The following is a 26947-nucleotide window of genomic DNA, read 5'->3' as shown; positions in this document are numbered from 1 at the left end:
CTGAGTTGTATCACCAGCCCCCGAGGCTTTTACCTGAATTGCCTTTCCTGGGAAAGGATCCTGACCAGGCCACCACTGTGCTCGGCCCTTCCCCTGAGCTGTGTATTTGACTCTTACCTCCCTGCAGCCGTGCCCTACAGTTCAGTACATTCTCCCTTTAAACTCTTCATTTCCATTGTAGCTGAAAGCCATTTAGACTAACTACTGTACACATAATTATCTCATGAATGAATTTCCTCAATCAGTTTTAGTGTGTGAGGTCAAGGCCCAGTGAGCTGGAAGCCCAGCTCTTGAAGTGGCTCTCCACCCAAACAACACTACCTCCCCTCCTTCTTGGAGCCACATAGCTCCCAGAGGGTTGCGGTTTTATATCGGTGAAGAGTGCATTAATTAAAGCCAATGCAAATGCTCATTTGTTGTAATGAATTTAGCTCTTGCAGGCCGTTTTCTTTGGGGTCGCCTGCCTGGATGATGTACTGAAAAAAATCAGAGGAAGAAAAGATATCAAGTTCATCACATCCTTCAGAGACCTACTATTTACCACCTTGGCTTTCCCTGTATCCACAGTAAGTGCCCAAGTGTGCACCTAACACCTTAGGCATGTACAATGGATGGACACTTCTCCTGGGACAGCAAGCTTGTCTGGGGACTAGCTATTATAACCAGAGCATCTCCATTTCCATAAATGTCCTGTCTGGGGACTGACTACATGGACCAGTGTCTTCATGAAGTAGGGTACATGATGGATGAGCTTATCATTAGTTTTCTGTCTTTGTGAAAGCTTGGCCCGTGGTCCTTGTTGCTGTCTGATGGGAAAGTTTAAACAAAATACAAAAAAAACAAAAACAAAAAACAAAAAACAGTCTCTGTATTTGTGGATTTGGGACCCACAAATTCAACTAACGGCAGATCAAAAAGATTTTACTAATGAACAAAAATCAAATTAAAAATACTTATAGCAGCCACATAACATTTACATTGTATTGAGTATGATAAGCAGTCTCTAGGCGATTTAACACACACAAGAGGGTGCAGATGGGTTCTAGGCATAAGTGATCCCATTACATATACAGGACTTGAGCATCTGTGGAATGAAGCATCCTTGCGAATGCTAAGGGAGGACCGTATCAGTAGGACAGGCTTGCTTCTACCATGATGGTGAGAAAGGCAGTACTAGGTGGGGAAGATGATCCCCTTTCTATACATTCGGAAAGTTATCAAATAAGAAATTAAAGATATAAGATGTTCAAAGTTGGTCCACCAAAAAGACACATTATGCAGAACACTGGGCAGGAGCTTCCTCCGCTGTATCTGATGAACAGAAACCAGGAGAAGCAAGCCGCACACAAGCAGAAGTAAGCTTGTTGGCTGGTACCACCCACATTGCTGTTACATTGTTTGTGCTTCCACTCATTGAGTGGGATGGAGACAGACTAAGATCATATGTGCTTACTGTGCAGAAGGGCCTGGGACTAGAAATCACTACTGTAGTGGCATTTCATGTGTATTTTAGTAAATAAAACTTGCCTGAAGACCAGAGAGTAAAACAACCCCATTGGTCAGCTGTATATACCAGGCAGTGGAACACGCACCTTTAATCCCAGTAGCCATACTAGTTTGCCACAGAAATCAGGCGGTGTATGCCTTTAATCCCAGCCCTAGAGAGGAATATAAGACGGGAGGAGACAGTACCCAGACACAGTCTCATTCTGAGATTCCTGGAGGCAGGATGGCCATTTTAGACTGAGGTAGAGATAAGAGCCGGTAGCTGACTATTTTGCTTTTCTGACCTTTAGGGAAGCTTTATTTATTAAAACACAAATGAAATATCACTACACACTACCTTATTTCCCCCCACCATAGTCCTGCGTTCTGTGGCGCGGAGAGTTCAAAACTAAGTGCAGAGTGAAACTTTGTGCCACCAGTGAGTTCTCAGATGGAGCAAGAACTTAGCATTCCAGGTTTCTTCGTGGACTCCTTCCATCTCCTCTCCCAGAAAATCTTCTAACGTTCAAGTTGTAAAAAGGAACAGTGGAGCCCCTTCATTTTTCTTGCAGATTGAACCGACGTGTGTTCAGAAGGCAGTGTGGAGAGAGAATTAATAGCCCGCCCCATTATCTTAGCGCAGACCACAACACAGAGGGCAAATGCTGCCATAGGACATACGAGAGGTACAGGAGACACAGATAAATCCAAAGTTCTGGGCAATGGAAGGACCAACTCTCACTTTACTAGCTCATAAGCGATCTGCTGCTCAGCCCTGCTCCAAGCCATCCTGCTGTCCTTTGCCGTCACTGCTTAAAGGGAAGAGGGGGCAAGGATCTAAGCCGTTCCATATGCTCATTCTCAGTGCTCCTGGTATGCGCTTAGATGAGAGAGGGCTCACTGGTGACAAAGGACTTATGGTCTATGCATCTTTTTTATCTGTGTCTTCTCTGCATGCCACAATGGCCACTGTTGCTCCTAACATATTGCCCTCATCAAGGCATCCCCAGAGAGCCAGGATGCACCGGTTATACAGTAAACATTTCCTCTTTCATTTTATGACCCTAAAAATGTGTACACGATAGCCTTCAGGCTGTCGTCAGCTTTATGCTGCTGTTTCCTCGGTTAGCTTAGAAACCTCCGCTGAAAACCAAATCTAATAATAGTACTTTTGTGTTTCCTTCCAGTTTGTATTTTTGGTATTCTGGAGCCTCTTTTACTATGATCGAAGCCTCGTTTACCCCAAAGGCCTGGATGACTTCTTTCCAGCATGGGTTAACCACGCAATGGTGAGTCCAGAAGGTTAATGGCCAGCAACACGAGCACCTTCTGCACTGAGCACTGAAGTGCCTGTGTGTGTTTCCACCCTGCTCTCGGGTGCCCGCCAGGTCACTCCTGTCTCTCCATCCTCACGGGATTTGAAAAGCAACCTGAGGGGTGCGAGAGAGAGAGATAGCTCAGGGGTTAAAGGTACTTGCTGATTTTCCAGAGGCCTTGGATTCACTTCCCGGAGCCTACGTGGTGGCTCACAACCATCAATAGCTACAATTCCAAGGTATCTGATGCCACCTTCTAACCTCCGTGGGCACCAGGTATGTGTGTGGTGCGCAGACATACATGCAGGCAGATGCTCATATACTCAAAGTAAAAAATAAGCAATTTCTTTTTAAACTGAGGATGTAGATGAATGGTATTGCTGCAGAGGGAGCGTGATGAAAGCAAAGAAGGACAGCTAAATAGTTGTCATGTTGCCCAGGAAAGTCACTTAAAAGTTACACTACCAGGAAAGGCGACCTTTGGTAGTTCTGACAAAGCAGTGACTTCTGCCCATGACTAATAACGAAATTCATTTCCAGGAATGGAATAAAGGAAGATTTAAACAAAATCTATCCACATGTTCAAATAATATGTTGCTCCAAAGGGCAAAGCAGTGACCAGTCACAGAGATTCCTCCAGGACCATGCGTCACAAACAGGATTAGTAGCAAATGTTTCTGTGTGGTTTTTCCAGTCATCTGTTCTTCACTGACTACTGTTTTGAGGAGTTAAACAGAAAGCAGAAGCTGCTCTGAGTTCAGGTCACTGGAGTCTGAAGAGTTGGCTGGGACCCAGACCTGCGGGGCTGACCAAGGTGCCCAGGTCTTCACAGCAGTGCTGGGCCTGAGTCCTTAGAGCTGTGGGTATAGTCTCCCTGGGCATTCCTAGCTCAGTTTCTCCACACTTACAGATATATTTCCACTTCACTGGGCAGTTTAACAGGAAGATCTCAGGTTTTAAAAAGCAAGACATACACACATGAGGAGAACTTGCAAGGGCTTAAAACTCCCAAGTCTACCCACAACTTTCTTCTATCCTTCAAAGCGCCCGTTGTCTCAAAATTCATAACAATCAATGAGGGAAAGTTTCGCTGCCCGCTAATACTGCCCCGTGGACCCCATGCTCACAAAACACTGTTTCAATATTTTCGCTGAGAGAAATACTGGCCATTGACTGAGTTCCGAGCTCTGCTTTCTTCAAGATCCAAATCTCCTCCCTCCAGTGTCTCCCCAGTTTTCATTAGTATTCATGACTTCACAGTGGATATTCCCAATGTGGGTGAGTCAGTGGGTGAGATGTATGTGTCTATGTATATGTACATGGGTATGCAGGAGTGTGTGTGTGCGTGTGTGTGTGTGTGCATGTGTGTGTGCGTGTGTGCGTGCGTGCGTGTGTGTGTGTGTGTGTGTGTGTGTGTGTGCTGGCCAGAGATTGATGCTGAGTGTCTCTGTCGTTATTCTCTGCCTTATGTTTTTAAGACAGAGTCTCTCACGGAACCTGGAGCTCACTGATTTAGTTGGGTTGACTGGCCAATGTGTTTCTGGGGACACCCCCCCCACACACACACACACACTCCTGCTGAGGTTATAGCCACCTTGTCCAACTATTATCTGAGTGCCTAGGGGCTAAGCTTAGATTCTCACACTTATAGAGCAAGCTCTTTACCAACTGAGCCATTCCCATCTCCCCATTTTTTTAAATGTCATTACAGTGTGTAAAACATATGAGCTGATTTAATCCACACACCCTTCTTTAGATAAGTACCCCACATTTTGAGCTTTACAAATGAAAAAAAAAATAGCAGAAACACCATGTCACCTGCCTGGAGCCAGCAAATTCATCATCCCTGGCTCACCTAGGATGGTAATCCTGCAATCTGATGCTAATTCACTGTTGCCTTTTACCAAACTTACCTTTCACCAGAAAATCAAAAGGAATAATTTATATGGCAAAGTGAGAATCTTCACTTAGAATATAAAAAAAAAATCCAGACTTCCCATTTTATGCCAATAAATCACAACGTGGAGAAAGTAAGGAGACAGGAAGCATGCACCCCCTGGGGCTGGATGCTAAGGCCATGGTTTAAGAAGTGGGGTCTTGAAAGTTCTTTCTGTCTGGAATCAAGCGCTCTTACTAAGCCCAATCCCCAGGCTTTGCGGCTCTGCTGCTGCCTTTTCTGCAAGAACTACCAGCTCCCTCCCTCTTAAAGTCCCTCTTTCTACATTCGCTTGGAAATCTTCCAGTGTGTTGTGATGGTGATGCCCAATCCTAGTGACCTTGATAAGTAAACAGCCATATGGATGCTTGATCATTTGGGAAGTGAAGCGCTGGATAAGAATGTACATCCTATCCATGAGCCAATTATTAATAGTAAGACGAATCCTGTAGCAACGAGACGCTTAAGTACTTTTGTGCCTGCCCAGCCTGGGAGGGCGATATTAGTGATTCTGCCCCTTGCCCTTTGGTTGCTATCACCTCCATCCCGTAGGGAGATCAGGCAAGAGTCAAAGGAGGTGAGCAGTCTGGATTATGGGAGAAAAGGAGGAGGCATTCTGCAACGGGTTAGACACTGATGTTTCCAGGTTTCTCTTCGCTTAATGGGAGAAAATCCCTGCAGAGCCATCTCAAAAAAACGATACAAAGCAGAAACAAACAAAAGACCACTCTCAGCAAACCCACTGGGAGTTCCCTAATGAAACTATCGTCAAACATCCTGCTTCTCTTCAATGTTGGCTCCAAATTGATTGTGGTTGTCTCTTCCCTTTAATCCAGACTGCTGTTTACTCCAGATATTTCTGTCTTTACTGTTCAATCCTTCTAGCCTGATGCTTCAAGGATGTTCTTAGTCAAATCTCATATAATGAGAGTTAAAGGCTAGGGACTCACTCAGTCAGTAAAGTTCTTGCTGAACAAGAATGAAGACCCGAGTTCCATCCCTTGCTCCCACAGTAACTGGGCACAGTGGATGTTCCCATAATGCTAGTGTTGGGGAGTTAGGTGGATTCTTAGAACTCATTGCCAACCAGCTTAGTTAAAGAGATGAGCTCCAGGTTCAGTGATACATTGTATCTCAAACTAAATGAAGTGGTGTGCTGTCTGGTTTTACCTCAACTTGACAGAACAGTCATCAGAGAGGAGGGAACCTCGATTGAGGAAATGTCTCCGTAAGATTGTACCGCAGGCAAACCTATGGACCAGTTTCTTGATTAGTGATTAATGTGGGGGAGTCCAGCCCATTGTAGGTGGTAACACCTCTCGGCTGGTGGTCTTGGGTTCTATAGATAAGCAGGCTGAGCAAGCCATGAGCAACAAGCCAGTAAACAGTGCTTCCCCATGGCCTCAGCATCAGTTCCTGCCTCCAGATTTCTGCCCTGCTTGATTTACTGACCTAACTTTCTTCAGTGATGAACTATGATGGGAAGCATAAGCCAAATAAACCCTCTCCTCCGCAAGCTGTTTTTGGTCCCAGTGTTTCATCATAGCGATGGGAACTCTAAGACAACAGGAGAACAAATGAGAAGGACGGCTAACATGGGCCTCCAGCTTCCACACGCATATGCGCATGTGTATATTCTCATGAACACATTTATAGGAACATGTATGTACAACTAGGTCCATATGTACTCTCCATACCAAAACAACTCAAAAATATTACATAGGGATGGAGAAATAACTTAGTCAGGAAAGTGTTTGCCACGCGAATGTGAGGATTTAAAAAGATCCTCAGGCCCATGTACTAAACCTGGGTGCTGCAACACGTACCTGTAATCCTAGGTCTGGAAAGTCTAGCCAAGCAGTGAGCTCCAAGAGACCCCATCACAAAGGTAGAGAAAAATCAAGGAGAGAGGGAGGTAGTTATTCAATGCTATGGTTCATGTGTAGAATGGTCTCCAAAGACCCGAGTGTTAACCCCTGAGTCCCTAGGGCCTTTCTGTTGGCAAAAGATGAAACATGGAAGAGCTAGGTGCTAGTGGGAGGCCTCGAGGTTACTGGTGAGCATGCTGTTAGAAGGGATTTGTGTTGTTTTTGTTTTTATTCTTTCGAGACAGGGTGTCTCTGTAATTTTGGAGCCTGTCCTGGAATTAGCTCTTGTAGACCAGGCTGGCCTTGAACTCATAGAGATCCACCTGCTTCTGCCTCCTGAGTGCTGGGATTAAAGGCTTGCGCCACAACCGCCCAGCTTAAGGGATTTGTAAACCCAGCTTCTGTCCTCTTTCTTTTAGCTACAGGGTAGAGAGGTAAGAAATTTGATGTCACAGAGCAGCGGTGGCGCACGCCTTTAATCCCAGCACTCGAAAGGCAGGGGCAGGTGGATCTTTTTAAATTCCAGTCCAGCCTGGACTACAAGAGCTAGTTCCAGGACAGGCTCCAAAGCTACAGAGAAACCTTGTCTCGAAATAAACCAAAAGAGAGAGAGAGAGAGAGAGATTTGGTGTGTCCACATGCTTCCTGGCATGTGATGCTGCTTTTCCATGGCTCCAAAATGTAATTTAACGAAATGGTCATCAAATGGACCCTCTGAAGCCATGCACCCCATAACCCTTTTTATCTTCATAAGCTGTTATTGCCGGCGTTTGGAACAGCAATGAGAAGCTGACTAGCTTACTGGGTCACTTTGTCAGAACTTCCCATTTTACCAGTGCCCTTCTAAGACAACCTAAAAAGATGGTTCAGTGCTGGGAAGCTGGGATCAGAGGGCTGACAGGCAGACTCCCGGACAGGTGGCCTCTGTGCTTCTGTGTGGGGCCAACCTGCTCCCTGGAGTGATTCCCTCCCCATACTGCTCCTCCTTTCTGCCATAGAATAGCTGTGACGTCACCGGAGCCCTGTGCTATAGAAAGGGCTCCTTTACAGTATCCCTTATGCTGACTTGATGCTAGCTTTCTTTTTGTAATAGCTTTCTTGTCCGCATCAGTGTTCTTGGTTTTGTGATACTTCCCTCTGACACTGTATTTCTAGATGCTTCGGGACTAATCAAGTCTTTGCCCTCTTCCTTCCTAATCCTTCTGACTCACTGGAAGTTTGTCGTTCCTATAGGACCCTGCAAAGCTGACTGCCACTGTTGTACTCAACAGACATGTTCCTGTCCCTGTTACGTTTTAGTCCAAGCGGTAACCTTGGAGGGATGTTTGCATCCTCATGAACAGACTGCCTGAGTTGGTGACAACTTGACCGCCTTAGGTGAAGTAGATCAAGGCGACTGTGTTATTGCTGAGCAGTTCCCTGGCCTTCATAAAAGAAGGAACAGAATAGCAAAGCATTCCTCAGGGTTTGCCAGAAAAGCATTAACTCTTCAGGTCTTATCTAAATGCTTACTAAAGATAGAACCAGAGCAGACCGATTTAAATAGCAGGAAGAAGACTCTTAGAAACTGAGAAAGAAGGACTCCCCTTCCATCCTGCAATGGAGGGGGACTGGGGAAAGCATTTCTCTGGAAATCAACCTGAATTGTCCAAGTTGGAAAGAGGAGTGGAACAGATCAGAGTTTCTCCTAAGCTCTGCTGCATTTGAAAACCATGCATAATTATCTAAAATGTGCCCGAACACTTTCCAAACAGCTAAAGACTGCATAAATGGAAGTCATTAGCATGTAAAATATAAGGATCCCAGCCAGGACCCATCACACTTTTCTTTATCCACAACCACAGTCTGGGGCCCATAGGCTCAGTCGGTGTGAATGGAGCTTAGAAAGAACCTCCTTCAAGAGGGAGCCTTTCCTCTGGCTCTTTGAATTAGAGGAAGGAACAAATATGGCTCGTTAGTTACTGGATATGTTGCTGTTTGTTCATTTGAAAATAATTATTAAGCACTGTTAAGTGTGTGGTGCCATCAAGGTTAGAATATCAAGTGCCCCTCTAGAGGACATGTGTAGATGGGTGGATGGATGGATGGGCCCTCAGTTATGGTGCTGCTAAGGGGTGACTGAATCAAGAGATTCCTGAGTTCATGGTTGAACAGACTCTTAGGAGACAGGCTGAGTTAGAGGAAGTGGGCCAGGGAAGTGTGCCTTTGAAGAATGTCTCTTGTCACAGGACACTCATTGCCTTTGGTGGCCCTGTTACCTGGTTGCTATGAGGAAAACAGCTTGGTTCTACTCTGCTGTTATGATTTATGGTGGCATGACCCTGGCAGGTCCCCCTGCTGGTGTGGGGGACCAAGATCTGCCATGCAGAGAGAGCTTGCGTATAGAGTTTATTTAGTGGGTATTGGGAAGGGTATAAGGGTAAGGGGGATATGGGAGAGAGAGAGAGAGAGAGAGAGAGAGAGAAAGAAGGGAGGATGGGAAAGAGGTTGCCTCTCAGAAAAAGGAGAGAGTAGAGGCCAGGGAGGCACAAGATCTGCTTGCCTCAGTAGGAAGGGGAAGATTGGAGGTGGGCAGAGTTCATCTCTTAAAGGGAGGCCAGCAGATTTATAATCACAACACCTGCAACCTCCACCGTGATGTTCTGCTTCATCACCATGGACTAAAACCATTGAGCCCAAACAAGTCCTTCACCCTTTAAATTGTTCCCACCTGCGTTTTGTCACAGTGAAGGAAGTTAAGTAACAGATGATGCAAGCAACATTTGACTAAGGTTTTGGCATCCAGTGATTTTGAATCCCTATTGAGTCTAACACACACACACACACACACACGCACACATGCACGCATACACACACAATGCACACAAGCACACATGTGTACACACACACACACACGAGGTTGGGGGAGGGAGGAGATAGAATAGCAGTGAATGCTAAGACAAAACACTGGTTTAGAGGACAACATGTATTGGTATGTAATTCTTCACTGACAAGTATGTCCTGGGCAGTTGGATAATCTTGAAGCCTTTGTCTCCTATTTTTATCTCCCAGCCGTAAGCTCAGTGGGTGATGTTTGGGCTACTAAGTACTACTTAGTGAATCCTGAGGAGTCAAGTAGACCGATCATGGGCATGTCACCCACAGATGGGTGCCCTCAGTTTCCAGGCCTTATAAACTGTTCTTTCTCCCTTCCTGATTCCTCATCCTCTATCTACCCACTTCGAACACAGGTCACCCATAGCCTAGACACGTCTCCACGTTTTCAATCTTTCAGGGACATTAGCTGTGAATCTGAGTAAATCTTCAAGCCGTTTCTCAGGGATAATCCAGATATCCATTAAATGAGTGCACTGTTTAAGAAGGCCTCAGACCTTCAACACTCCAGTGAAGCTTGGTCTCTGGATAAGAATATCTAATATATTGAGCATATGCTAGAAATGGAGCCTTGTGTGATGTCCAGATATGTAGCAAGAACAGAGCCGTCAAATAAAGAAACGGGGGGCTCAGAAGTAGATCACTTACCTAGCCCATGGAAGGCTTGAAGTTGGGATTCAGGGTAGAGAGACATATATAGTAAATGCTGAAGAACTTTAATGCTGAGAACTGGTTTTGTTGATGGTGGTGGTGTTGGTTGTCTGATGGTTATCCTTGAGAGCAGGTTTTAAGCGTGCACTTGTCTGTATCCATGAGTGTTAATAATTAGAATTAAAAAGAAAAAGTTGGACTATTTAGAAGGTGTTGTCAACACACTGTGAGCTGTGATGGGGAAATCTCACCCTGACTAGCTAGGAAACTTGGAAGCTCTCTCCAAATCTCAGATTCCACATTTCTTTTTCTAGAAGGAATCCTAGGAAGACCCACTATGTTATTTTTGTCTTGTATTAAATCTTGTTTTCCAAAGGAAAGAACAAGAGATTAAAATTCTATTTCTGTAACAGTCTTAAAATAGCAATTTTGATTCTATTCTTAAATGAGTATGGCATTTGTGAACATTTTCTTACATTCTGCTGGTGACCTCACAGTGCTAGCTGCTACCAAAGAGTGATGATTCATCCTCCCTGTGTTGCTTCCTGGAGACATAAATGTGGGGTAGAAGCAGAACTAAAACGCCTCCATGCTGAAGCTTCAGAAGGGGAACTGGAGGAAGGCGAAGCACAACTGTGACGAGCTAGATCCAGCTCATGACCCTGAGCCGTAAACATGTTTTCATTAAGACGTTTATACTTAATAAATCTTTCCCTCAAGGCACATCAGTCACTAGACAGAGAGTTGTTTCCCTGCACCGCACAATCCTTATATGCGGACATGCAATGCCTACCCTATGCCTATTTTTCCTTGATTCCTTGATTTGCTTTAAATTGAACTACTTTTAGATAGTTAGAGGTTTGCTTACACACATGAGGAGTACCACAAATGCCCTGTGACCTTCTCCCATCTCCACCAGGGGTATTGGTGATGTATGTGTGTGTGTGTGTGTGTGTGTGTGTGTGTGTGTGCGTGCACACATGTGTGTGCGCCTGTGAATCCCTGTGGCCAGGTGTGCTGTGATGTGCATGTGAAGGTCAGAGAACCACCCTTGGGGTCAGTTCGCAGTGTCAATCAGGCTCTAGGTAGGGTCTTGCTGTTTAGCTCTGCATGTACAAAGTGGTTGTTTCTGAAGACGGAATCCTTCTGTCCGTACCTCTCACAAAGATGCTAGACTTGCAGATATGCTAGGCTTGCAGATGTGCTAGGCTTGCAGATGTGCTCCGCCATGCCTTAGCTTGCATGTGTCTTCTGGAGACTCACACTTCAGCTCTCACCCACAGAGCCATCTCTCCAGTCACCCTGTCCCCATGCACTCTGAGTGTGCTACCTATTGAAGAAGCTCGGAACTATGTCTGAGTCCTAAACACAGAGGCAATCACTTCCCATCATCTCTAATCCCACTCTGTGGCACCGTTAAACTCTAAAATGTGTCCCGGCCACTTCCTACTCTAGATTACCGTCTTGGTCCATTTCCCTTGTTGTAATAGAATACTGGAGAGTAAGACATTTAGAAAAGAAAGGGGTGGGTATTCAGCCCACAGTCTCGAAGCCTGGGGAGTTCATTAGGAGGCTGTACCTGGAGAAGGCTTCATGCTGTAATATGTGCATGGCATTAGTGAGAGAGCCACACGAGAAATTGGCAAACCAGCGTATGAAGAGAGAGGGGCAGGGGCCAGAAAAAAAAAACTCACCCACTCTTGCAAAGCCAGTCCAGCCCCTTGAGAAAGACACAGTTCTTCTCAAAAGCCCCAACACTACTAGACTGGCAACCAAGTTTCAACAGGAATTTTGGCAAGAAGGATGCAGAGCCGAAGCCTAGCAACTATGTTTACATTGGAAAAAGGAAATATGACTTGAATCAGCGGTAAATAGTTCTGGAAATCACCCTCTCCTATGAGCCCGGGGAGGGTGGCATGGGTGAAGGTTGTGGATGGGCACGCCTGTGGGCACACCACAGGGAAGAACCTGAACCTGGGAGGGTGTAGGAAGCCCCTACTCAGAGAAGCACAGCTGTTAACCACACCCTGACAGTTCTTTGGCCTGATCACAGGGGTGTGGCTATGCGTGGCTTAGATGTATTTCTCACCGTCCTTCCTTTCACTTTGCTCACTTCCTAACCTAAGGTGTGTTAGACAGTCCTCCAGCATTCACTGGAGATTCCTTGAGAAGGCAGATGAGTATTTAAGTATTTTAAATGCGGCAGTGACCCCGGAAGCTAAACTTGGCTTTGTCAGTGGTTACTTGCATGACAAGGACCACACCACCCTCGCAAGCAGAAGGGCATGTTAAGTATGGCCTGCCTCAGGATAACCATCTACTGCGGGCTTTCTGTAGCTAGAACCAATCAGGCATTCACTGGGCCTGTTTTCTTCCTCTCTGGAGAGCAGAAACCAGGATGCCATCAGCTTGCCTGCTTTGTTTTGTTTCTTTTAATCCCAATTCAGAGACGGCCCAATTTGTGCCGCAGCGGCCTGCTTTCAAAGTTCCGTTGATTCTCAGTTGTTTGTCAAGGGGCTGCTTTCAGGCAGATCACAGATTTTTAAAAATGCGTCTCAATTTCTAAATCAAGGTCAAAGGTCTGCAAGTCATGAAAAGCATGTAGACATCTTCTGAGAAACTGCAGGAATTGAAGTAATTGGAATCATTCTGTGCGCATGAGGGCTTGCTAGGGACCTCCCTCCTGTGTGCATCAACCAAGCCTGACTGCCATGGCAACCACGTATAATCCTCCAAAAGGAAGAATGGCTTCGCTGGAGTCTACCAGGAGGCGGACACTTGAGACAGAAGAACCCAGACCTCTCTGAAATACCAAGAGACAAAAATAAAAAGCTAAGTAGGTAGGAAAGACCAAAAGTCCCGTAATCTGGAAGCAAGTGAATGCCCAAGAGCAGGCAGCCTGGTATGTGGGCTGGGCAGACACCCCAGACAGATTTGAACAGACGCCCGGCCCCCTTCCTGATGAAGCAGACAGTACAGAAAAGCCATCTTTCCACTCTCCTTGCTTAATAACCCTACAGGTGGCTACTCCCGTGGCTGCTGTGGAGACCCAGCCTTGAACATAGCAGCTGCCAGCCCTCACCCAGCCCCCACTGAACTCATCCCTCGCCTCTTCCATCTCCTCTGCCCACTTCACACCACCTGTGCCTAATTGGGAATTCTACCTCCTCCTCTCCTCCCGACCCCCACTTCCTCTGGGTGGATTACCAGTCAGTAGGATAATCTTGTGGGGCATTACCCAGTGGCCCTTTGGATGGCTTAAACAAATTACCCAAGGATTCCAGCACTTGCATGGCTTCTCAGTGCTCCGTGCTTGGTGTTCATGCTTTGGCTCTCTCAACTTCCAACTGCCTTTCCCATCAGTTCTTCCAGCCCAGGACCCAAACAGCTCGTCTTTGAGCAAAAGGTCTAGCTTTGCCATCCCCTGCCTGAATCTCACCAAGTCTTTTGAAGTCACGGTTAGACTTCCTACCACAGGTACTGTGGCTTGAAGGTCCCCACTAAGTCCTCCTGTGTTGGAAACAGTCCCCGGTGCAGCAGTATTGGAAGGTAGGACCCTACGTGGTCATTCAGTCATAGGAGTGCCACTCTTGGTAAATACATAATTCGCATTTAAGAAGAGCGCAGTTAAGTGAGCGGTGAGGCTGGATCCCTAATAAAAAGAGGGGGTTGAGCTTCCCTTCTCTGCTCTTACTATGTTCCTTCTCCCACCTACATTTTCCAGAATGGAGTAGCAGGAAGACCCTCGCCAGATGCAGAGCCTTCAATGCTGGACTCCCCAGACTCTAGCACTATAAGAAACAAGCTTCTTTATAAGTTACGCAGGCTCTGGTGTTCTGTTCCAAAGACGCTAAGCAGGCTAAGTTGTCTGGCTTCTCCCCTCTCCCAGCATCTTTACTGACTTGCTGGATCCATCCACTTCAAAAATATTTTGTTCAAACAAAGCTAAAGAGGAGCGAGGAAAGGGGCCTAGGCAAGAACTTTCTTGGGGGCACATAGCATACTAGGCTACGTGAGAGACAGGGGTGTGGGCCAGAGTTAACAGAGAGTGAGTAAGGTCTGCTCCAGTTTGGGATTCTCTTCCTAAGCTCAGGAATTCTTGAGAGTGCCTTGTAGCCACCTGTAATCTTGTAACAGCCATGGCCACCTGAAAGCACTTCAGACATTGTCAGGGAGTACCTCCATTCTTGTAAAACCCACAGGTATGTGCTGAGCCCTCCCCACAAAGAGTCAGGCATCAAACCATGATGGTCTTACCGCAAAGGAAACAGTGATGCTAAGGGTTCCCCAAGGGAAGGTAGACTGACAGGAATTGCTGCTTGCAGATACCATTATTACTTGTCTTTTTTTCCCCTCAGGTCACATGACTCTAGCAGATGATCATACCATGAGATTTTCTTTCTTTTTATTTTTTTTATCTATTTCATGCCCAACAATGAATATTCCTTGGTAGAAATGATTGGCAGTGATATTAAAACACTTAGGCTGTCAAATAGTGTATAATAAAGGCCTTTTGTCTCCAATCAGCACAGGGAGTCAAGTTCAAGGCTTATATGTGGGAACATTTTAATTAATATGCATAGTTATACTGACATATTTTAAAATAATACTTCATAATTCAGTGTCAGAGTTGCTAGCATTAAATTGTCATTGTGAGCACAGAAGGTGTGAGCTTGGCAAAAAAAAAAGTTACTTGAGAAATATTTGTTGAAGGATATTTGCATCTGTAATATGGGGTTATATGTCCGACTGAATGAAGGTGGCCTTTGGAATTAGTAGCTTTTGTTCTTTTTACATTGAGGTGCTGGTTTCTAGAATATGAAGTAAATATGGGGCATCATTTTATGCAAGCCATGAGGAAGTGTGTTATATGATGAAGTGATTTCCACCTTTACAACTGTCTCTCCACATGTGTTAGAGGTCTGTTTGGGCTAAGAGGTTGAGAAGGGTAAACTAGGAAGGAAAACATTGAAGCTCAGTCACTCCCTACACCTCACATCGAGTGAAATACCTCTCTGCCTAAGCCACAGAGAAACAAGCACGCATAAGTTTATAATAGATCTCATGAAAAAAAAATTGACGAGTCCCAGGACACCATGATTTTGATCTCTATTAATCTGGTAGTATAAATCTGGCTGTAACCGATTTTAAGGGGAGGAAAGGTGCACAAGGACTTCGAGTTTGAGGGGACATATGACATCATTTTGGGGAGGGCATGGTGGAAGGAGCAGGAGGATAGCTGGTCGCCCTACATTGTTAATCAGGAAGCAAAAAGTGAACAGAAAGTGAAAAATGGGCATAAAACCCCAAGGTTTGTTTCCCATGGCCCATTTCCTCCAATAAGGCTTCTCCTCCTAAAGGCTTGAGAACCTTCCCAATAAGGTCACCAGCTAAGGACCAAGTGTTCAAATACAAGAATGAGCCTACAGTGGAAGATTTTTACAATCCACAACACGATGGTGTTTCTGCCATTGCCTTGTCTGGTTTTAAGAAAGCTAATAAATTTGTCTGAGAGTTGGATTCCTTAGAACAAGAAAAGTGTGTTGAACCTCATGAAGCCTCAGAAATGTTATGGAGAGCAAATTAAATGTTATATACGGGAATGGGGAAATGGCTCAGTGGGTAAGGTCTTGTGCAAGGATGAGGATCTGTGTTCAAATACCCTAGCACCCATGTGAAAATCCAGGTGGTGTGGCTGCACCCTTCTGCGGGTGGGGGAAAGAAAGGGGACAGAGGTAGGCAGATCCCTTGGGCTCACTGGCCAACGACTTTAGCTGAAATGAGAGACCTTGTCTCAATAGAAGATAGATAGATAGATAGATAGATAGATAGATAGATAGATAGATAGATAGATAGATGTGTTGACAGAAGTTTCTGTCCTGCTGGGTCCTGCAACCACTCAGTCCCAAAGAAACACACAGAGGCCTACACTAATTATAAACTGATTGGCCTATTAGATCAGGTTTCTTTTAATTAACTCTTACATCTTACATTAACCCATAATTCTTGTCTGTGTTAGCCATGTTATTTGGTACCTTTTATCAGTGAGACATTCTCATCTTGCTTCCTCTGCGTCTGTGTGATACTGCAGATGGAGCCTTTCCTCTTCCCAGAATTCTCCTATTTTGGTTGCCTCGCCTATACTTCCTGCCTGGCTACTGGCCAGTGTTTTGTTAAGCCAATACAAGTGACAAATCTTTACAGGTTACAAGACCATTGTCCCACAGCAGATATGAAGAGAGAGTGATAGAGGAAGATGGCTGTTGTTGAGTATCGGCTGCATGTGTCTGCACATGGCTGATCCCACATACACAAACATACACCCCCTGGTACACACAGTGTGTTAAGTGTGTAACATTTGAATTACAGTTATGTAATGAATTAAGTCAAACTGAGGCCAACTTGGAATTGCTCAGCTTCTTTCCTACTCTCTACATAGCAGAGAGAGCCAGAAACCACACAGTTTGAAGCATTCTTTCCTCCAAGGGGTCTAAGCAAGAGAAAAGACTGCTCATGAGACCCAAAGAGAAGTAGAGGTCACTATTGTCTAGTGGAAGAGGACAACAAGTTTGTGGGAAGACTGCAAACCCGGAGCTAGTAGTGGTTCCTGGATGAATATGTAGCGGTCACACAATTCACACAGTGAGCAACCGAGGCCATGGTGGCAACTCATGGAGACACTCCATAGGGGCAGCTCATGGAGACCTTGGCTCTCATTTACCGCATCTGATAGAGAGCTCCCTCTTCCATGGGAGTTTCTCTGATTTTACCATTCCGTGTTTAAAATAATTGCTTGAACTGCTTGTCCATGTAGGCTTGGACTCCTTGAGTAGATTTATTTTTTCCCAGTGAATCCTGATGCCACATGATCATAAAATTCATGCTTCTTTCTGAATCATGGTCATGATAACGATACATTTTTTTTATACTTTTCAAATTCTCTGTGCGCATGTGTATGAATGTGTAACAACCTTAAGTCCAGACTTTCGCTTCTACCTTGCTTCTGGTAGCACCGCTTGTTCATTGCTAAGCACACTAGGAAGCCTCCGTACCCCTTGTCTCCAGCTCCCATTTCACTGGAGGAGCGTGGGGATTGTAAAGCTGCTACCACATTTAAGTTCTGGGGATCCGAACTCAGGTCCTCAGGCTTTAAAGCCAAGCACTGTCTCACTGAACCATTTCTTCCCACTGTTACTTTGCATTTCTAGAGTTAACCTACACAATAATGGGTTTTATTGACATATGGACAAAGGCATCCATAGCCAAAGGAATCCGAATCCAAAGGGACTTTCATCTCTGCCATACCGTAGAAAAGCAGCCCACAAAGGGAAAACTCTCGTTAAGAAAAGGGTACCTCAACTGCTGAATAAAACACTTTTTAAAAATCTTTTCAAATGCTTGGCTTACATACAAGAAAGCAATGGAAATTTCCCAAAGTTAAAATAAAGCGGAGAGATAACAAAAAAGTGAGATAAAGGCAATATTTGAAGAGATAATTACTGTTTTTTTTTTAAGTTTAAGAACAATGAATCATCATATTGAAGAAGTAGGAGAAAAGAGCTCCACATAGGACTAAAAAGCAGACAAAAAAACACTCTTACTAGGCCATATGTGTGATCCTGCAGACCCCTGAGATTAAAGAAAATTCTGATGACAGTCGTTAGTAGGACACGTTTCCAAACATATTCTGGTTTGGAATCTTACAGATTCAGTTAATGAAGATTAGAAATAATTGAGGAAATGTTTATGTACCAAACATGTTTAGATTTTTTTTTCTTATTTTTACCCTCTAATCAGTTAGTGTAACAATGATTTACATAGAATTACATTGTGTTGGCCATCATTGATACTCTAAGGGTGACTTAAAGTGTAAAGGATGGTGTACACACCTTCTAAGTAACTGCCATGTTTTTTGAGTCATCCATATAGCTCTGAATGGAGGTGCTTGTTACTAAGTTTTATGACCTGAGTTTAGTATCAGGCCCCACATGGTTGAGAACTGACTCCCACAACTTACAATCCAACCTCCACATACACACCATTGTACATGTGCACATGTGCACCCACTCCGGACACAATAAACCAATAGAATGTAAAAGGAAAAGAAAATACCTCCATGTTTTAGATCAGTGGTTCTCAACTGCAGGTCATGATCCCCACAGGGGTGGCATATCAGATATCCTGCATAGCAGTTATTTATATTGCAATTCATAACAGTAGCAAAATTACAGTTCTGAAGTATCAATGGAATAATTTTATGGTTGGAGGTCACTACAACATGAGGAACTGTATTAAAGGGCTATAGCATTAGAAAGGTTGAGAACCACTGCTTTCGACAAAGGATTTAAGTATCCAAATATTTTGGTATTCAAGGGACCCTGCAGTCAGACCCTTGTGGACACTGAGGCACCACGTACTGTCAGACTTGGGGATGGGTTTCGGCAGCAAAGGTGCAATAATGGCTTCAAGGTTCTTAGAACGGAAAGAAAGGTAAGGGGAAAAATTGATTTAATCAATGTGGTGTTGAGAGGGTTGAGTCTCCCGTCTTGGGATCTTGTTCTGCCCTTCCTCTAAGAATGTAGTGGGCAAACAACAGAGGGCACCTGAGACTTTTAGCTGCAGGAAGATGCATCCAAGAGAGCCCATGGGTATCATAGCCCTGTGCTGTCAGCAGGTTTTGGGTGCCAATCAAGAGAGGTGGCGAGTGCCACAGCTTTGTGCCCTCAGCAACCTTCAAGGTGCCAACAGAGACCGTTGGCAAGAGTTAGAGCTGGAGAGATCTCAGAGGGTTTCAGCTGCCAACCAAGAGCAGCCCTACAGGAAGCGGGTCAGCCACACGAGTGGCAGGAGTGGCAGGCCTTCCATCTGTGGCGTGCCTTCAAGGCCAGAGACAGCAGCAGGGACAAATTCTCTCCCCCAACTCGAGCTTAAAGCCTTGAAGCCAGTCTTGCTTCCCTATAGAGCCCCTGGAAGCCCAGCCTCTGGGGTCCTAAAGCCAGGATTCTGCTGAGGGCTGGCCTCCGCCAGGAAGTGGCATCGAAACTCTTCTTTTCCTTGCTCCTCTGATGCGTGTGTCAATTAAGACTGCCTCTCTAAGACTCCTGGGTTGAGCTCTTTGGAACCAAATGGATTCTGATTAGATGAATGGGATTGCATGCAAATAAGGTGGGAAAAAAAATGGGACCAATCAAGGAAGAGCTGTCACACCTGGAAGAAAAGAAGAGGGAGGCAAGGGAGGGGAAGAGCAATACCCAGCAGGTCTGGGTCCAGCCTTCTGCCTCTGCTGTGGACCAGAGGTAGGACCAGGGCTATGGAAAGCAGTTTTCCTAGGTTTAGGGTTAAGTCTATGACTCTCTGATTACCTTTGCTCCTAGAGTGTCGGCCAGGCTCCCTCCCAGGATCTAAGCCGTGCTTGCCAGGGAAGCAGTCTGACCTTCAGCCCTTGCAGGCTACATCCAGTTTCTTCCCCACATCACCCTGGGGCTCTTCCTGTCTGCCGTTAGTTCTTCACCCCTGGCTGCCACTTCTCTGAGAGCTTGGGTTACAGGTGTCTCTTCATTCTCAGGGCTTGAGTCATTTTGAGACCTTGCTAAAATGACACATGATGGTAACCTTGGAACTTGGGAGGCTGAGGCAGGAGGACTGCAAGCTTGAGACCGGGCACACAGTGAGTCCTTGTCTCAAAAGCAAAACAACACAAAACTAACAAACAGCCAAAAGTGTTAACTCAGTGAGAGTATTTTCAAAAACAGGAGTGCAGACACTAACACAGATTTTAGTGCTCACACCCCCGCAGCAAAGGGTGACCTTAGGAAAAAAGAATGAGATCTCAGAAGGGAGATTTGAGAAAGCTCCCGGGGCTCCTGAGAAGAATGCATCCAGTGTTCAGATGGATCATTCTGGTAGATCTGTGTGAGTGATGTCGTCGTTTAACTCTGATGTTCCTTTGTTGATGGTTTGTCTGGATGCTTTTAGAATGGGTGACTGAGGTCTTGATGTGACACACTGCTCTTGGACAATGCCAGCCTGTGCTTTTCTGTCAAGTAGAGCTTGTTGGGTAAAAGCAGAGGCATCGGTGTTCCATTTATGGGTGCTGTGGATGGATCACAAAACCTCCTGATGAGTTGTCTCTGTCATCAATACTAAGTGACCTTTTTCATCTGTTCTTATTTTGGTTTGAAATCAATTTTGTCAGATGGTCATACTGTGGTGTCTGCTGGCTTTCTGGGGTTGCATTTTCTTGGGAGCGCATTTTTCCAGCCTCTTCTTACTCTAAAATTTGTGTTTATCTTTAAAACAGAGGATGCTTCTTGTAGGCAACACATAGAGGTACCTGTTTGTGAAACCAGCTTTCTAGTCTGTATCTTTTGATGGGAGAATTGAGACCATCAAATTCAGAGTTATTATTGAAACCCATACATTCCTTCCTGTCATTTGTTCTTTTTGTAATATTTGGGGCTTTCCTGGGTCTCGCTGCTGTGTTTACTGTTCTGGTACGGGGTTTTGCTTTCCCGTGACCTCGTGAGTGTTCATCTCTCTTCACCGTGTAGGGTTCCTTCAAATGTCTTCTTCAATATTGCCTAAATGGTCACAAATCTCTTTTCCTTTGAGTTGACATGTTCAGAACCACTCATTTTATTTTCATTGCCAAGCCTATTCTGGGCTTTTCCAACTTTGGAACTGGAGCCATGTTCTCCTAATTGCTTAGGATAAAAGCCAGGATTGGCATTGTAGTTATAAGACTGTTTGGAGCTACACAGTGAGACTCTGTCTCTTGAAACAAATAATAAGCTGGGTTTAGGGGCTCATACCTGTAACCCCAGCACCCAGGAGACTGAGGAAATGCAGGTGGATTTCTGTGGATTTAAGACCAGTCTCAGCTACATAGTGAGTCCCAGACAAACCTGGGCTATCAGGAAAGTGGATGCCATCTGATGTCATTGTGTTTTGTGAAATAAGCGACTCAGAAAGACAGGTGTTGCACACTTCTTCCTTTAGTGGATCCTAGAGTCTATGTAAATAAAAGCTAGATACGCAAAAGGGGAGGCTGGGGGAAGGAAGATGACATATTATGAGGGGGAAGGGGGAACATGGGGTGGAGAAAGGAATATGGTCAAATCATGTGACATATTTGAAAGAAATTGTCTTTATGAAACCCAGAACTATGCTCAGAAAATATAAACTAACAAAAATATCAATCAAACAAAAAGCCAGCATTGACCTTGCCAATTCCTTAGATATCTTATCCATTCCACTCAAGTATGTTAGCATTTCTGGTCACTTTCTAGAGTCACTGCTGATGTGCTGGGGGCTGCAACCACTTCCTACGTGACCTATACCAGAGCTCTGGACCAGCCATAACTGTTTGCCATTCTCACTATCTCCACGTGACAGCAAAAAAGATTGGAAAATACTACCTTAGTCTTCCTCCATGGCTTCCTAGTTTGTTTGATCTGTGTTCTTCAGACTTAACTGCTTCCAGCTCAGATGGGACGTCTTTCTTCTTGGTGTGCTGGGAATTACTTATTTATATTTATTTGTTTATTTATGTTTCCTTATGTATACAGTGTTCTGCCTGTATGTGTGCCTGCACTCCAGAAGAGGGTAGCAGATCTCATAGATGGTTATGAGCCACCATGTGGGTGCTGGGAATTGAACGCAGGACCTCTGGAAGAGCAGACAATGTTCTTTACCTCTGAGCCATCTCTCCAGCCTCTTGTTTATATATATTGAGACAGGGTCTTACTGTATAGTCCTGGCTGGCCTCAAACTCACAAAGATCTGCCTGTCTCTGCCTCTGCATGTTGGGATTAATGGTGTATGTCATCGATGCCCGGTGAGTTTGAGATGTTCTTGCCATTTCTCTTTTCCTATGAACCTTGAAGTCGTTCCTGCACCAGGACCTCTTCCCATGCAGTACTTCTTACCTGGAATCTTCCCCATCTGATCTTGAATGGCTCCCTTTATGTTTCAAAGCATTTGTAAACCCAGCCTCTGAATGGCTGTCCCTGACTCTGTCTGTACTGCACCCTTTCTGCCTGTGTTCTCATGCGTCGTTTCTCAGTCTTTCTTCACAGCACTCAGTGTGTTGGCATCTGTGTTTTCTTGATTATAGAAAATTTTGCTCATCAGTGAAGTCTTCCAGAGCAGAGACATTTGTCTTTTATCTTAAGTGGCATACAGAGCATGTGTAATGGAGGTTATTACATGGAAGGATGGAGCATCACCGCTTAGCCTCAGGTTTCCCTGTAATCTTGACTGAACCCAAGATTCTTTCTCTTTAGGGGTACAGTAGGGTGTGATGAGATCAAGTGGCCTTGGTGGCAGAGGGAAGTTATACTAGGGGGGCAGATAACACTTTTGAGATAAGGGTTTTTTGTCTGTTTGTTTGTTTGTTTGGTTGGTTGGTTGGTTGGTTTTTGTACACAAAGTTGTAATGAAATTCTACCAAGCTCCCTAGCATCTTGAAATACTTATGTAAGTTTTGGTTCTACCTGAATGAGACCCGGTATATTTGAGGCTAGTTAATGGGTAAGACAAGAACAGCACCATAGTTACAGCATTCATTTTATTGACTAATGTTTATCCTGGTTTGGGTCGTGGCTCAAAGTCAGACCTTTTAGTGGAGACTTTTTGCTGATCTCTTCTTTCCTTGGTTATCACCATTGCCAGGTGTACACTGGGCAAGAACATTCAGGGAGCCAGGGTGAGAGGTCAAACAGCCATTGCAGCAAGGAAGAAGTGTGGCTGAGGAGGAAAGGAAGAAGAGAAACAGATACACACTCATGGAGGCCACCAGATTAATGAGATGTGGGAGGAGACATGATTGAAAATAGAAGCATCTTTTCTCGCTGAACAAACGTGTGTGAAGGGCCCATTTCCCTCCTTTGGGCAATGGCTGGCTCAGCCCTGACAGTGAGCAGTGTATTCCATACACAAACAAGGGTTCCCACAGATGTGTGACTCGGAGCGTCGTTTTGTTATACGAAGGAAGCAAACCCTTGAAATACGGAGCCTCATCAGGAAAAAGCAGTTCTTTAGTGGCCTCCATTGAACCAAACATTTCCATTGCTGCCTGCTAATCAAAGGCTTTATTTTAAGAACAGAATTTTAAGAAAAACCTCAAACAATTTCAGCCCTTCCTTACTTCCCTTACAAGGAACAGATGCTACCAGCAAGAATTTAGATGGGAAAGCTGAGACGCATCAACATGCAGAGGATTGCAGGGGAGTTTTTGTTGCATTGTGTTTCCTGCATTTGGAAACCAAAAAGTGCAGAATCATTCCAGAGGGGTATTCCAGACACCTTACCCAGCGTGTGTTCGGCATATCGTCTCCAGGCGCATATTCAGGCTCAAAAGCCACAGTTGACTGCTCTTTGTTCAGAAGATGCTTCATGACCTTTAGAGCCCTTTTGATGTTGTTTTCTCTAAGAAATCCAGGAGAAGGAAGCAAATCAGCTTTCTGGGTAATGAGAAATAATTCGCCCAGGCACGCTTTCTCAGGAGTGTGAAGGGTGCTGAAAGTCATGTCGCTCCCTTAACCCGCACACAGGTTCCCAGATTTTATAGTCCCAAGTGAGATTTCAGTCCATCTCTGGGTCTGTGGGACTGCTGGGAATGGCAGGGTCTCCAGGCTAACCCTCAAAGTCTCTCCAGGGTCCAAGACTAAGAATACCATAAACAGGAGGCTGGCAGCCAGTGGCTCCCTGGGCAAGAAGTACAGACTCGCTGTGGAAGGGTGATCCGTGTGGAAACACAGAGAACTTACAATTGTCTTCTCGCCTCTATACTTAGTCAATTTAGTCTTGTGTCTTTGTGTGTAAGTGTATGCATATGCATTTGAGTGTGTGTGTGCAAATGTGTGCACGTGTGTAGAGATCAGAGGGTTTCTTCCTCAATCACTCTACACATTATTTTTTCAAACAAGGTCTTGACTGAACCTAGAGCTTCCCCATTTGTTCTATGGACTTGCTGGGAAACCCCAGGGAGCCTCCTGTCTCCAGCCAACACTGGAATCATGGGTATTTGCTCCTATACACTGCTTTGCACATGGATGCTGGGAGCTACACCAAGGTCCTAGTGCTTGTATAGAAATTTACCAACCGAGATATTCCCTTAGCCCCTGGTGCTATGTTTTAATATTTCTCCTCGAGTTTGGACACACACGATCACATTGTTACTGGAATCACCTAGTTTTCTCTTTACATGACCCCTAAACTGACCATTTATGTCAGCCTCATTTGCAAAACAGTCTTTAGACCATCATTTTACCTGGGGACCCCCAACTCCATCTGACCCCCAACTTCATCTGACCCCCCAACTCTATCTGACCCCCCCAACTCCATCTGACCCCCAACTCCATCTGACCCCAACTCCATCTACCCCCAGATCCATCTGACCCTCAACTCCCATCTGAACCCTCAGCCCCATCTGACCCCCAACTCCATTTAAGCCCCAACTCCATCTGACCCCCAACTCCATCTGACCCTCAACTCCCATCTGACCCCTCAGCCTCATCTGACCCCACAACTCCATTTGAGCCCCAATTCCATCTGACCCCCAACTCCATCTGACCCCCCCAACTCCATCTGATCCCTCAACTCCATCTGACCCCCAAGTCCATCTGACCCCAACTCCATCTGACCGTCAACTCCGTCATATTCTGAACTTATCAGACTCTCAACTCTCAGCTGAGATGGAATTTGATCTCCAGAGGACATATAACAATGTCTGGAGGCAATTTAGACTGTCACACTGGGACTAGGGACGGTGCTATTGACATCTGATGTATGCAAACCAAGGATGGTACCGGACTTCCTGTGATACATGGGGGAAGCCCCAACTCAAGGATGATCTTTTCTAAAATGTCAGGCAGAGGAGCATGAGAAGTGCTGGCTGCACTGTGCTTGTCCCACGATATTTCATTCCAGATACTTGCTTATTCCTCTCTTCTCCCTCCATCCCATTCTCTCTACTTTGATTTTTAAAGTTTGTTTAATGCTCTGATGACTCCCAGTTCTTTGTCCTTATCTAAATATTTCTCAAATTCCCAATATCAGACTAGACAACTTCAGTTTGACATCCTACGCACAGCCATTTTTGTTTTGTTTTGAGTTTTTTCCAAAGAGAAACAAATTTATAATTTTAAAAGTAGTTTAAGGCAAGTAGACATCTAAAATAACCTTTTCAAAATACAACAAAACACAATTTGGTAACCATTATGAACTAATCAGACCTGACGAGGAGCCCAAAACTATGGGAAAAAAAATCTTCGAGTTTTTAAGACAGACTTTGATCCAGTGAGCCTCACACAAAGGGGCATAATTCTTTGAATTCGGCAAAGACGAATGTGGCTCTGTGGCACAATGGATAGCACATTGGACTTCTAGTGACAAATTAAGCAAAGATGTATCCATCCTTTGCGGTCCCCAAAGACTTCACCTCATGCTACCTACCACTGTCTAATGTTTTCAGAGCTTTCACCACATGGAAGTTGAAAAGCAGTCTGTCCCTGGGGTGACAGGGTCAGTTTGAAATAAGTCTAAGTTTACATTCCTTAATGTTATTTTTCAGTTGCTTAACGTGAGGATTCAGAGCTGTCTTTTGAGGTTCAGGGCATTTCTTGGCCCTCACTTTCAGCCATCCTCCTCCTCACTGACAAGCACTCAACAGAAACCACACTCAGACTAACCCCACGTCAACTGATTCATGTGCATCTTGGAAAATCACCAACGAGCAGCAAGCGTTCGCGCAGAGTAGCTAGCGAACGCCAGCAGAAAGGATGATGGGTCAGCGGGAGGAAAGGAGGAGGAAGAAAGGGAAGTGGTCCCTCAGAGGATCCGCCTTGAGGAGGGCTCAGAACTGCACCCCAGAACTTGTGCTTATAGGGCAGTTTCATGAATCACTGCTGTTCCCCAAGCCAAACAGCTGTCTTTCCTGTTCCGAGTTCTCCACTGATGTGGTAATAGGATACTGGAGAGGAAGTGACGTTGCCTGGGAAACACAGTGCCTACAAAGCAAGCCAAACCCCAATGCTTCCTAAACCCCCTCTGTGTGGAGAACAACCTCTCATTTATTTTGAACAGTCATCTAGAGAGTTCCCTGTCCGTCTGTCTCTGTATGTGCCTGGTGGAACCAGACAAGGGGTCAGGGAAGAAGTATAGGAGAAAGATTGATGAAGAAAAGATTGATGAAGAGTGGCTATTCAACAAAGCCATAGGAGAGAGGATTCCACCTGTCCCAACCTCAGGATGGAGGTAGCCCAGTTAGTCCTAGGACAGACAAAGAGCTGTGTATGCTACCTTCGGGTTTTTCAGCTTCCTGCAGGGACAGTGACTCCAAATGCCAGTACCACTGGTTAAGCCTGCAGTGTAGGCGTCAAAATGTCGGCACCTGTTGGTTGTTCCCCAGAGTCTCACCTGCTCATAGACTTCCTTGCAGTATCCAAGACATAATTTTAAGACCTAGCGTGCCATCTCCAGCCATGACGAGGTTGCTGCCATCTAGTTGTGAGACTGGCTGCGCCACTCTTCCCTCACACACACATCCTGATCTACAGAAGCCGCTGCCTATGGATGTCACTCTGGGCTCCTTTCCAGGCCCACAGAACTCTCCACCTGCCCCTTGACTGTTCCTTGGCCTCACTCATTAATACCACCAATATTAAGTGGCCTAAGCCCTAAGTTGCTTCAGTCTGAGGGAGACGCTCTGGGCTTGGAGGATGTCGTGATGGGAATGGACAACAGATGGCTTCAGGCAGGCCATGATGAATATCAAGTGGAATTCTGGGATTCATCCAGGACTCACTGAGCCCTCC

The 26947-nt window shown here is 45.2% G+C and overlaps 1 protein-coding gene across 3 annotated transcripts in view; it reads left to right on the top strand.

Annotated features, from left to right (window-relative positions):
• Adtrp (androgen dependent TFPI regulating protein) overlaps nt 1–26947 on the top strand; it is an 86172-nt gene that overhangs the window by 33842 nt on the left and 25383 nt on the right. For all 3 annotated transcript variants that reach the window (XM_085699419.2, XM_085699420.2, XM_048419729.3), the window contains exons 3-4: nt 432–566; nt 2673–2774. In XM_085699419.2, coding sequence (XP_085555545.1) covers nt 432–566; nt 2673–2774 — 237 coding nt within the window. The remainder of the gene's footprint in view (nt 1–431; nt 567–2672; nt 2775–26947) is intronic.

Source organism: Myodes glareolus, chromosome 14, assembly GCF_982192425.1.
Source record: "Myodes glareolus chromosome 14, mMyoGla1.1, whole genome shotgun sequence".
Taxonomy (NCBI): domain Eukaryota; kingdom Metazoa; phylum Chordata; class Mammalia; order Rodentia; family Cricetidae; genus Myodes; species Myodes glareolus.
This window is presented reverse-complemented; position numbering and strand designations above follow the sequence as displayed.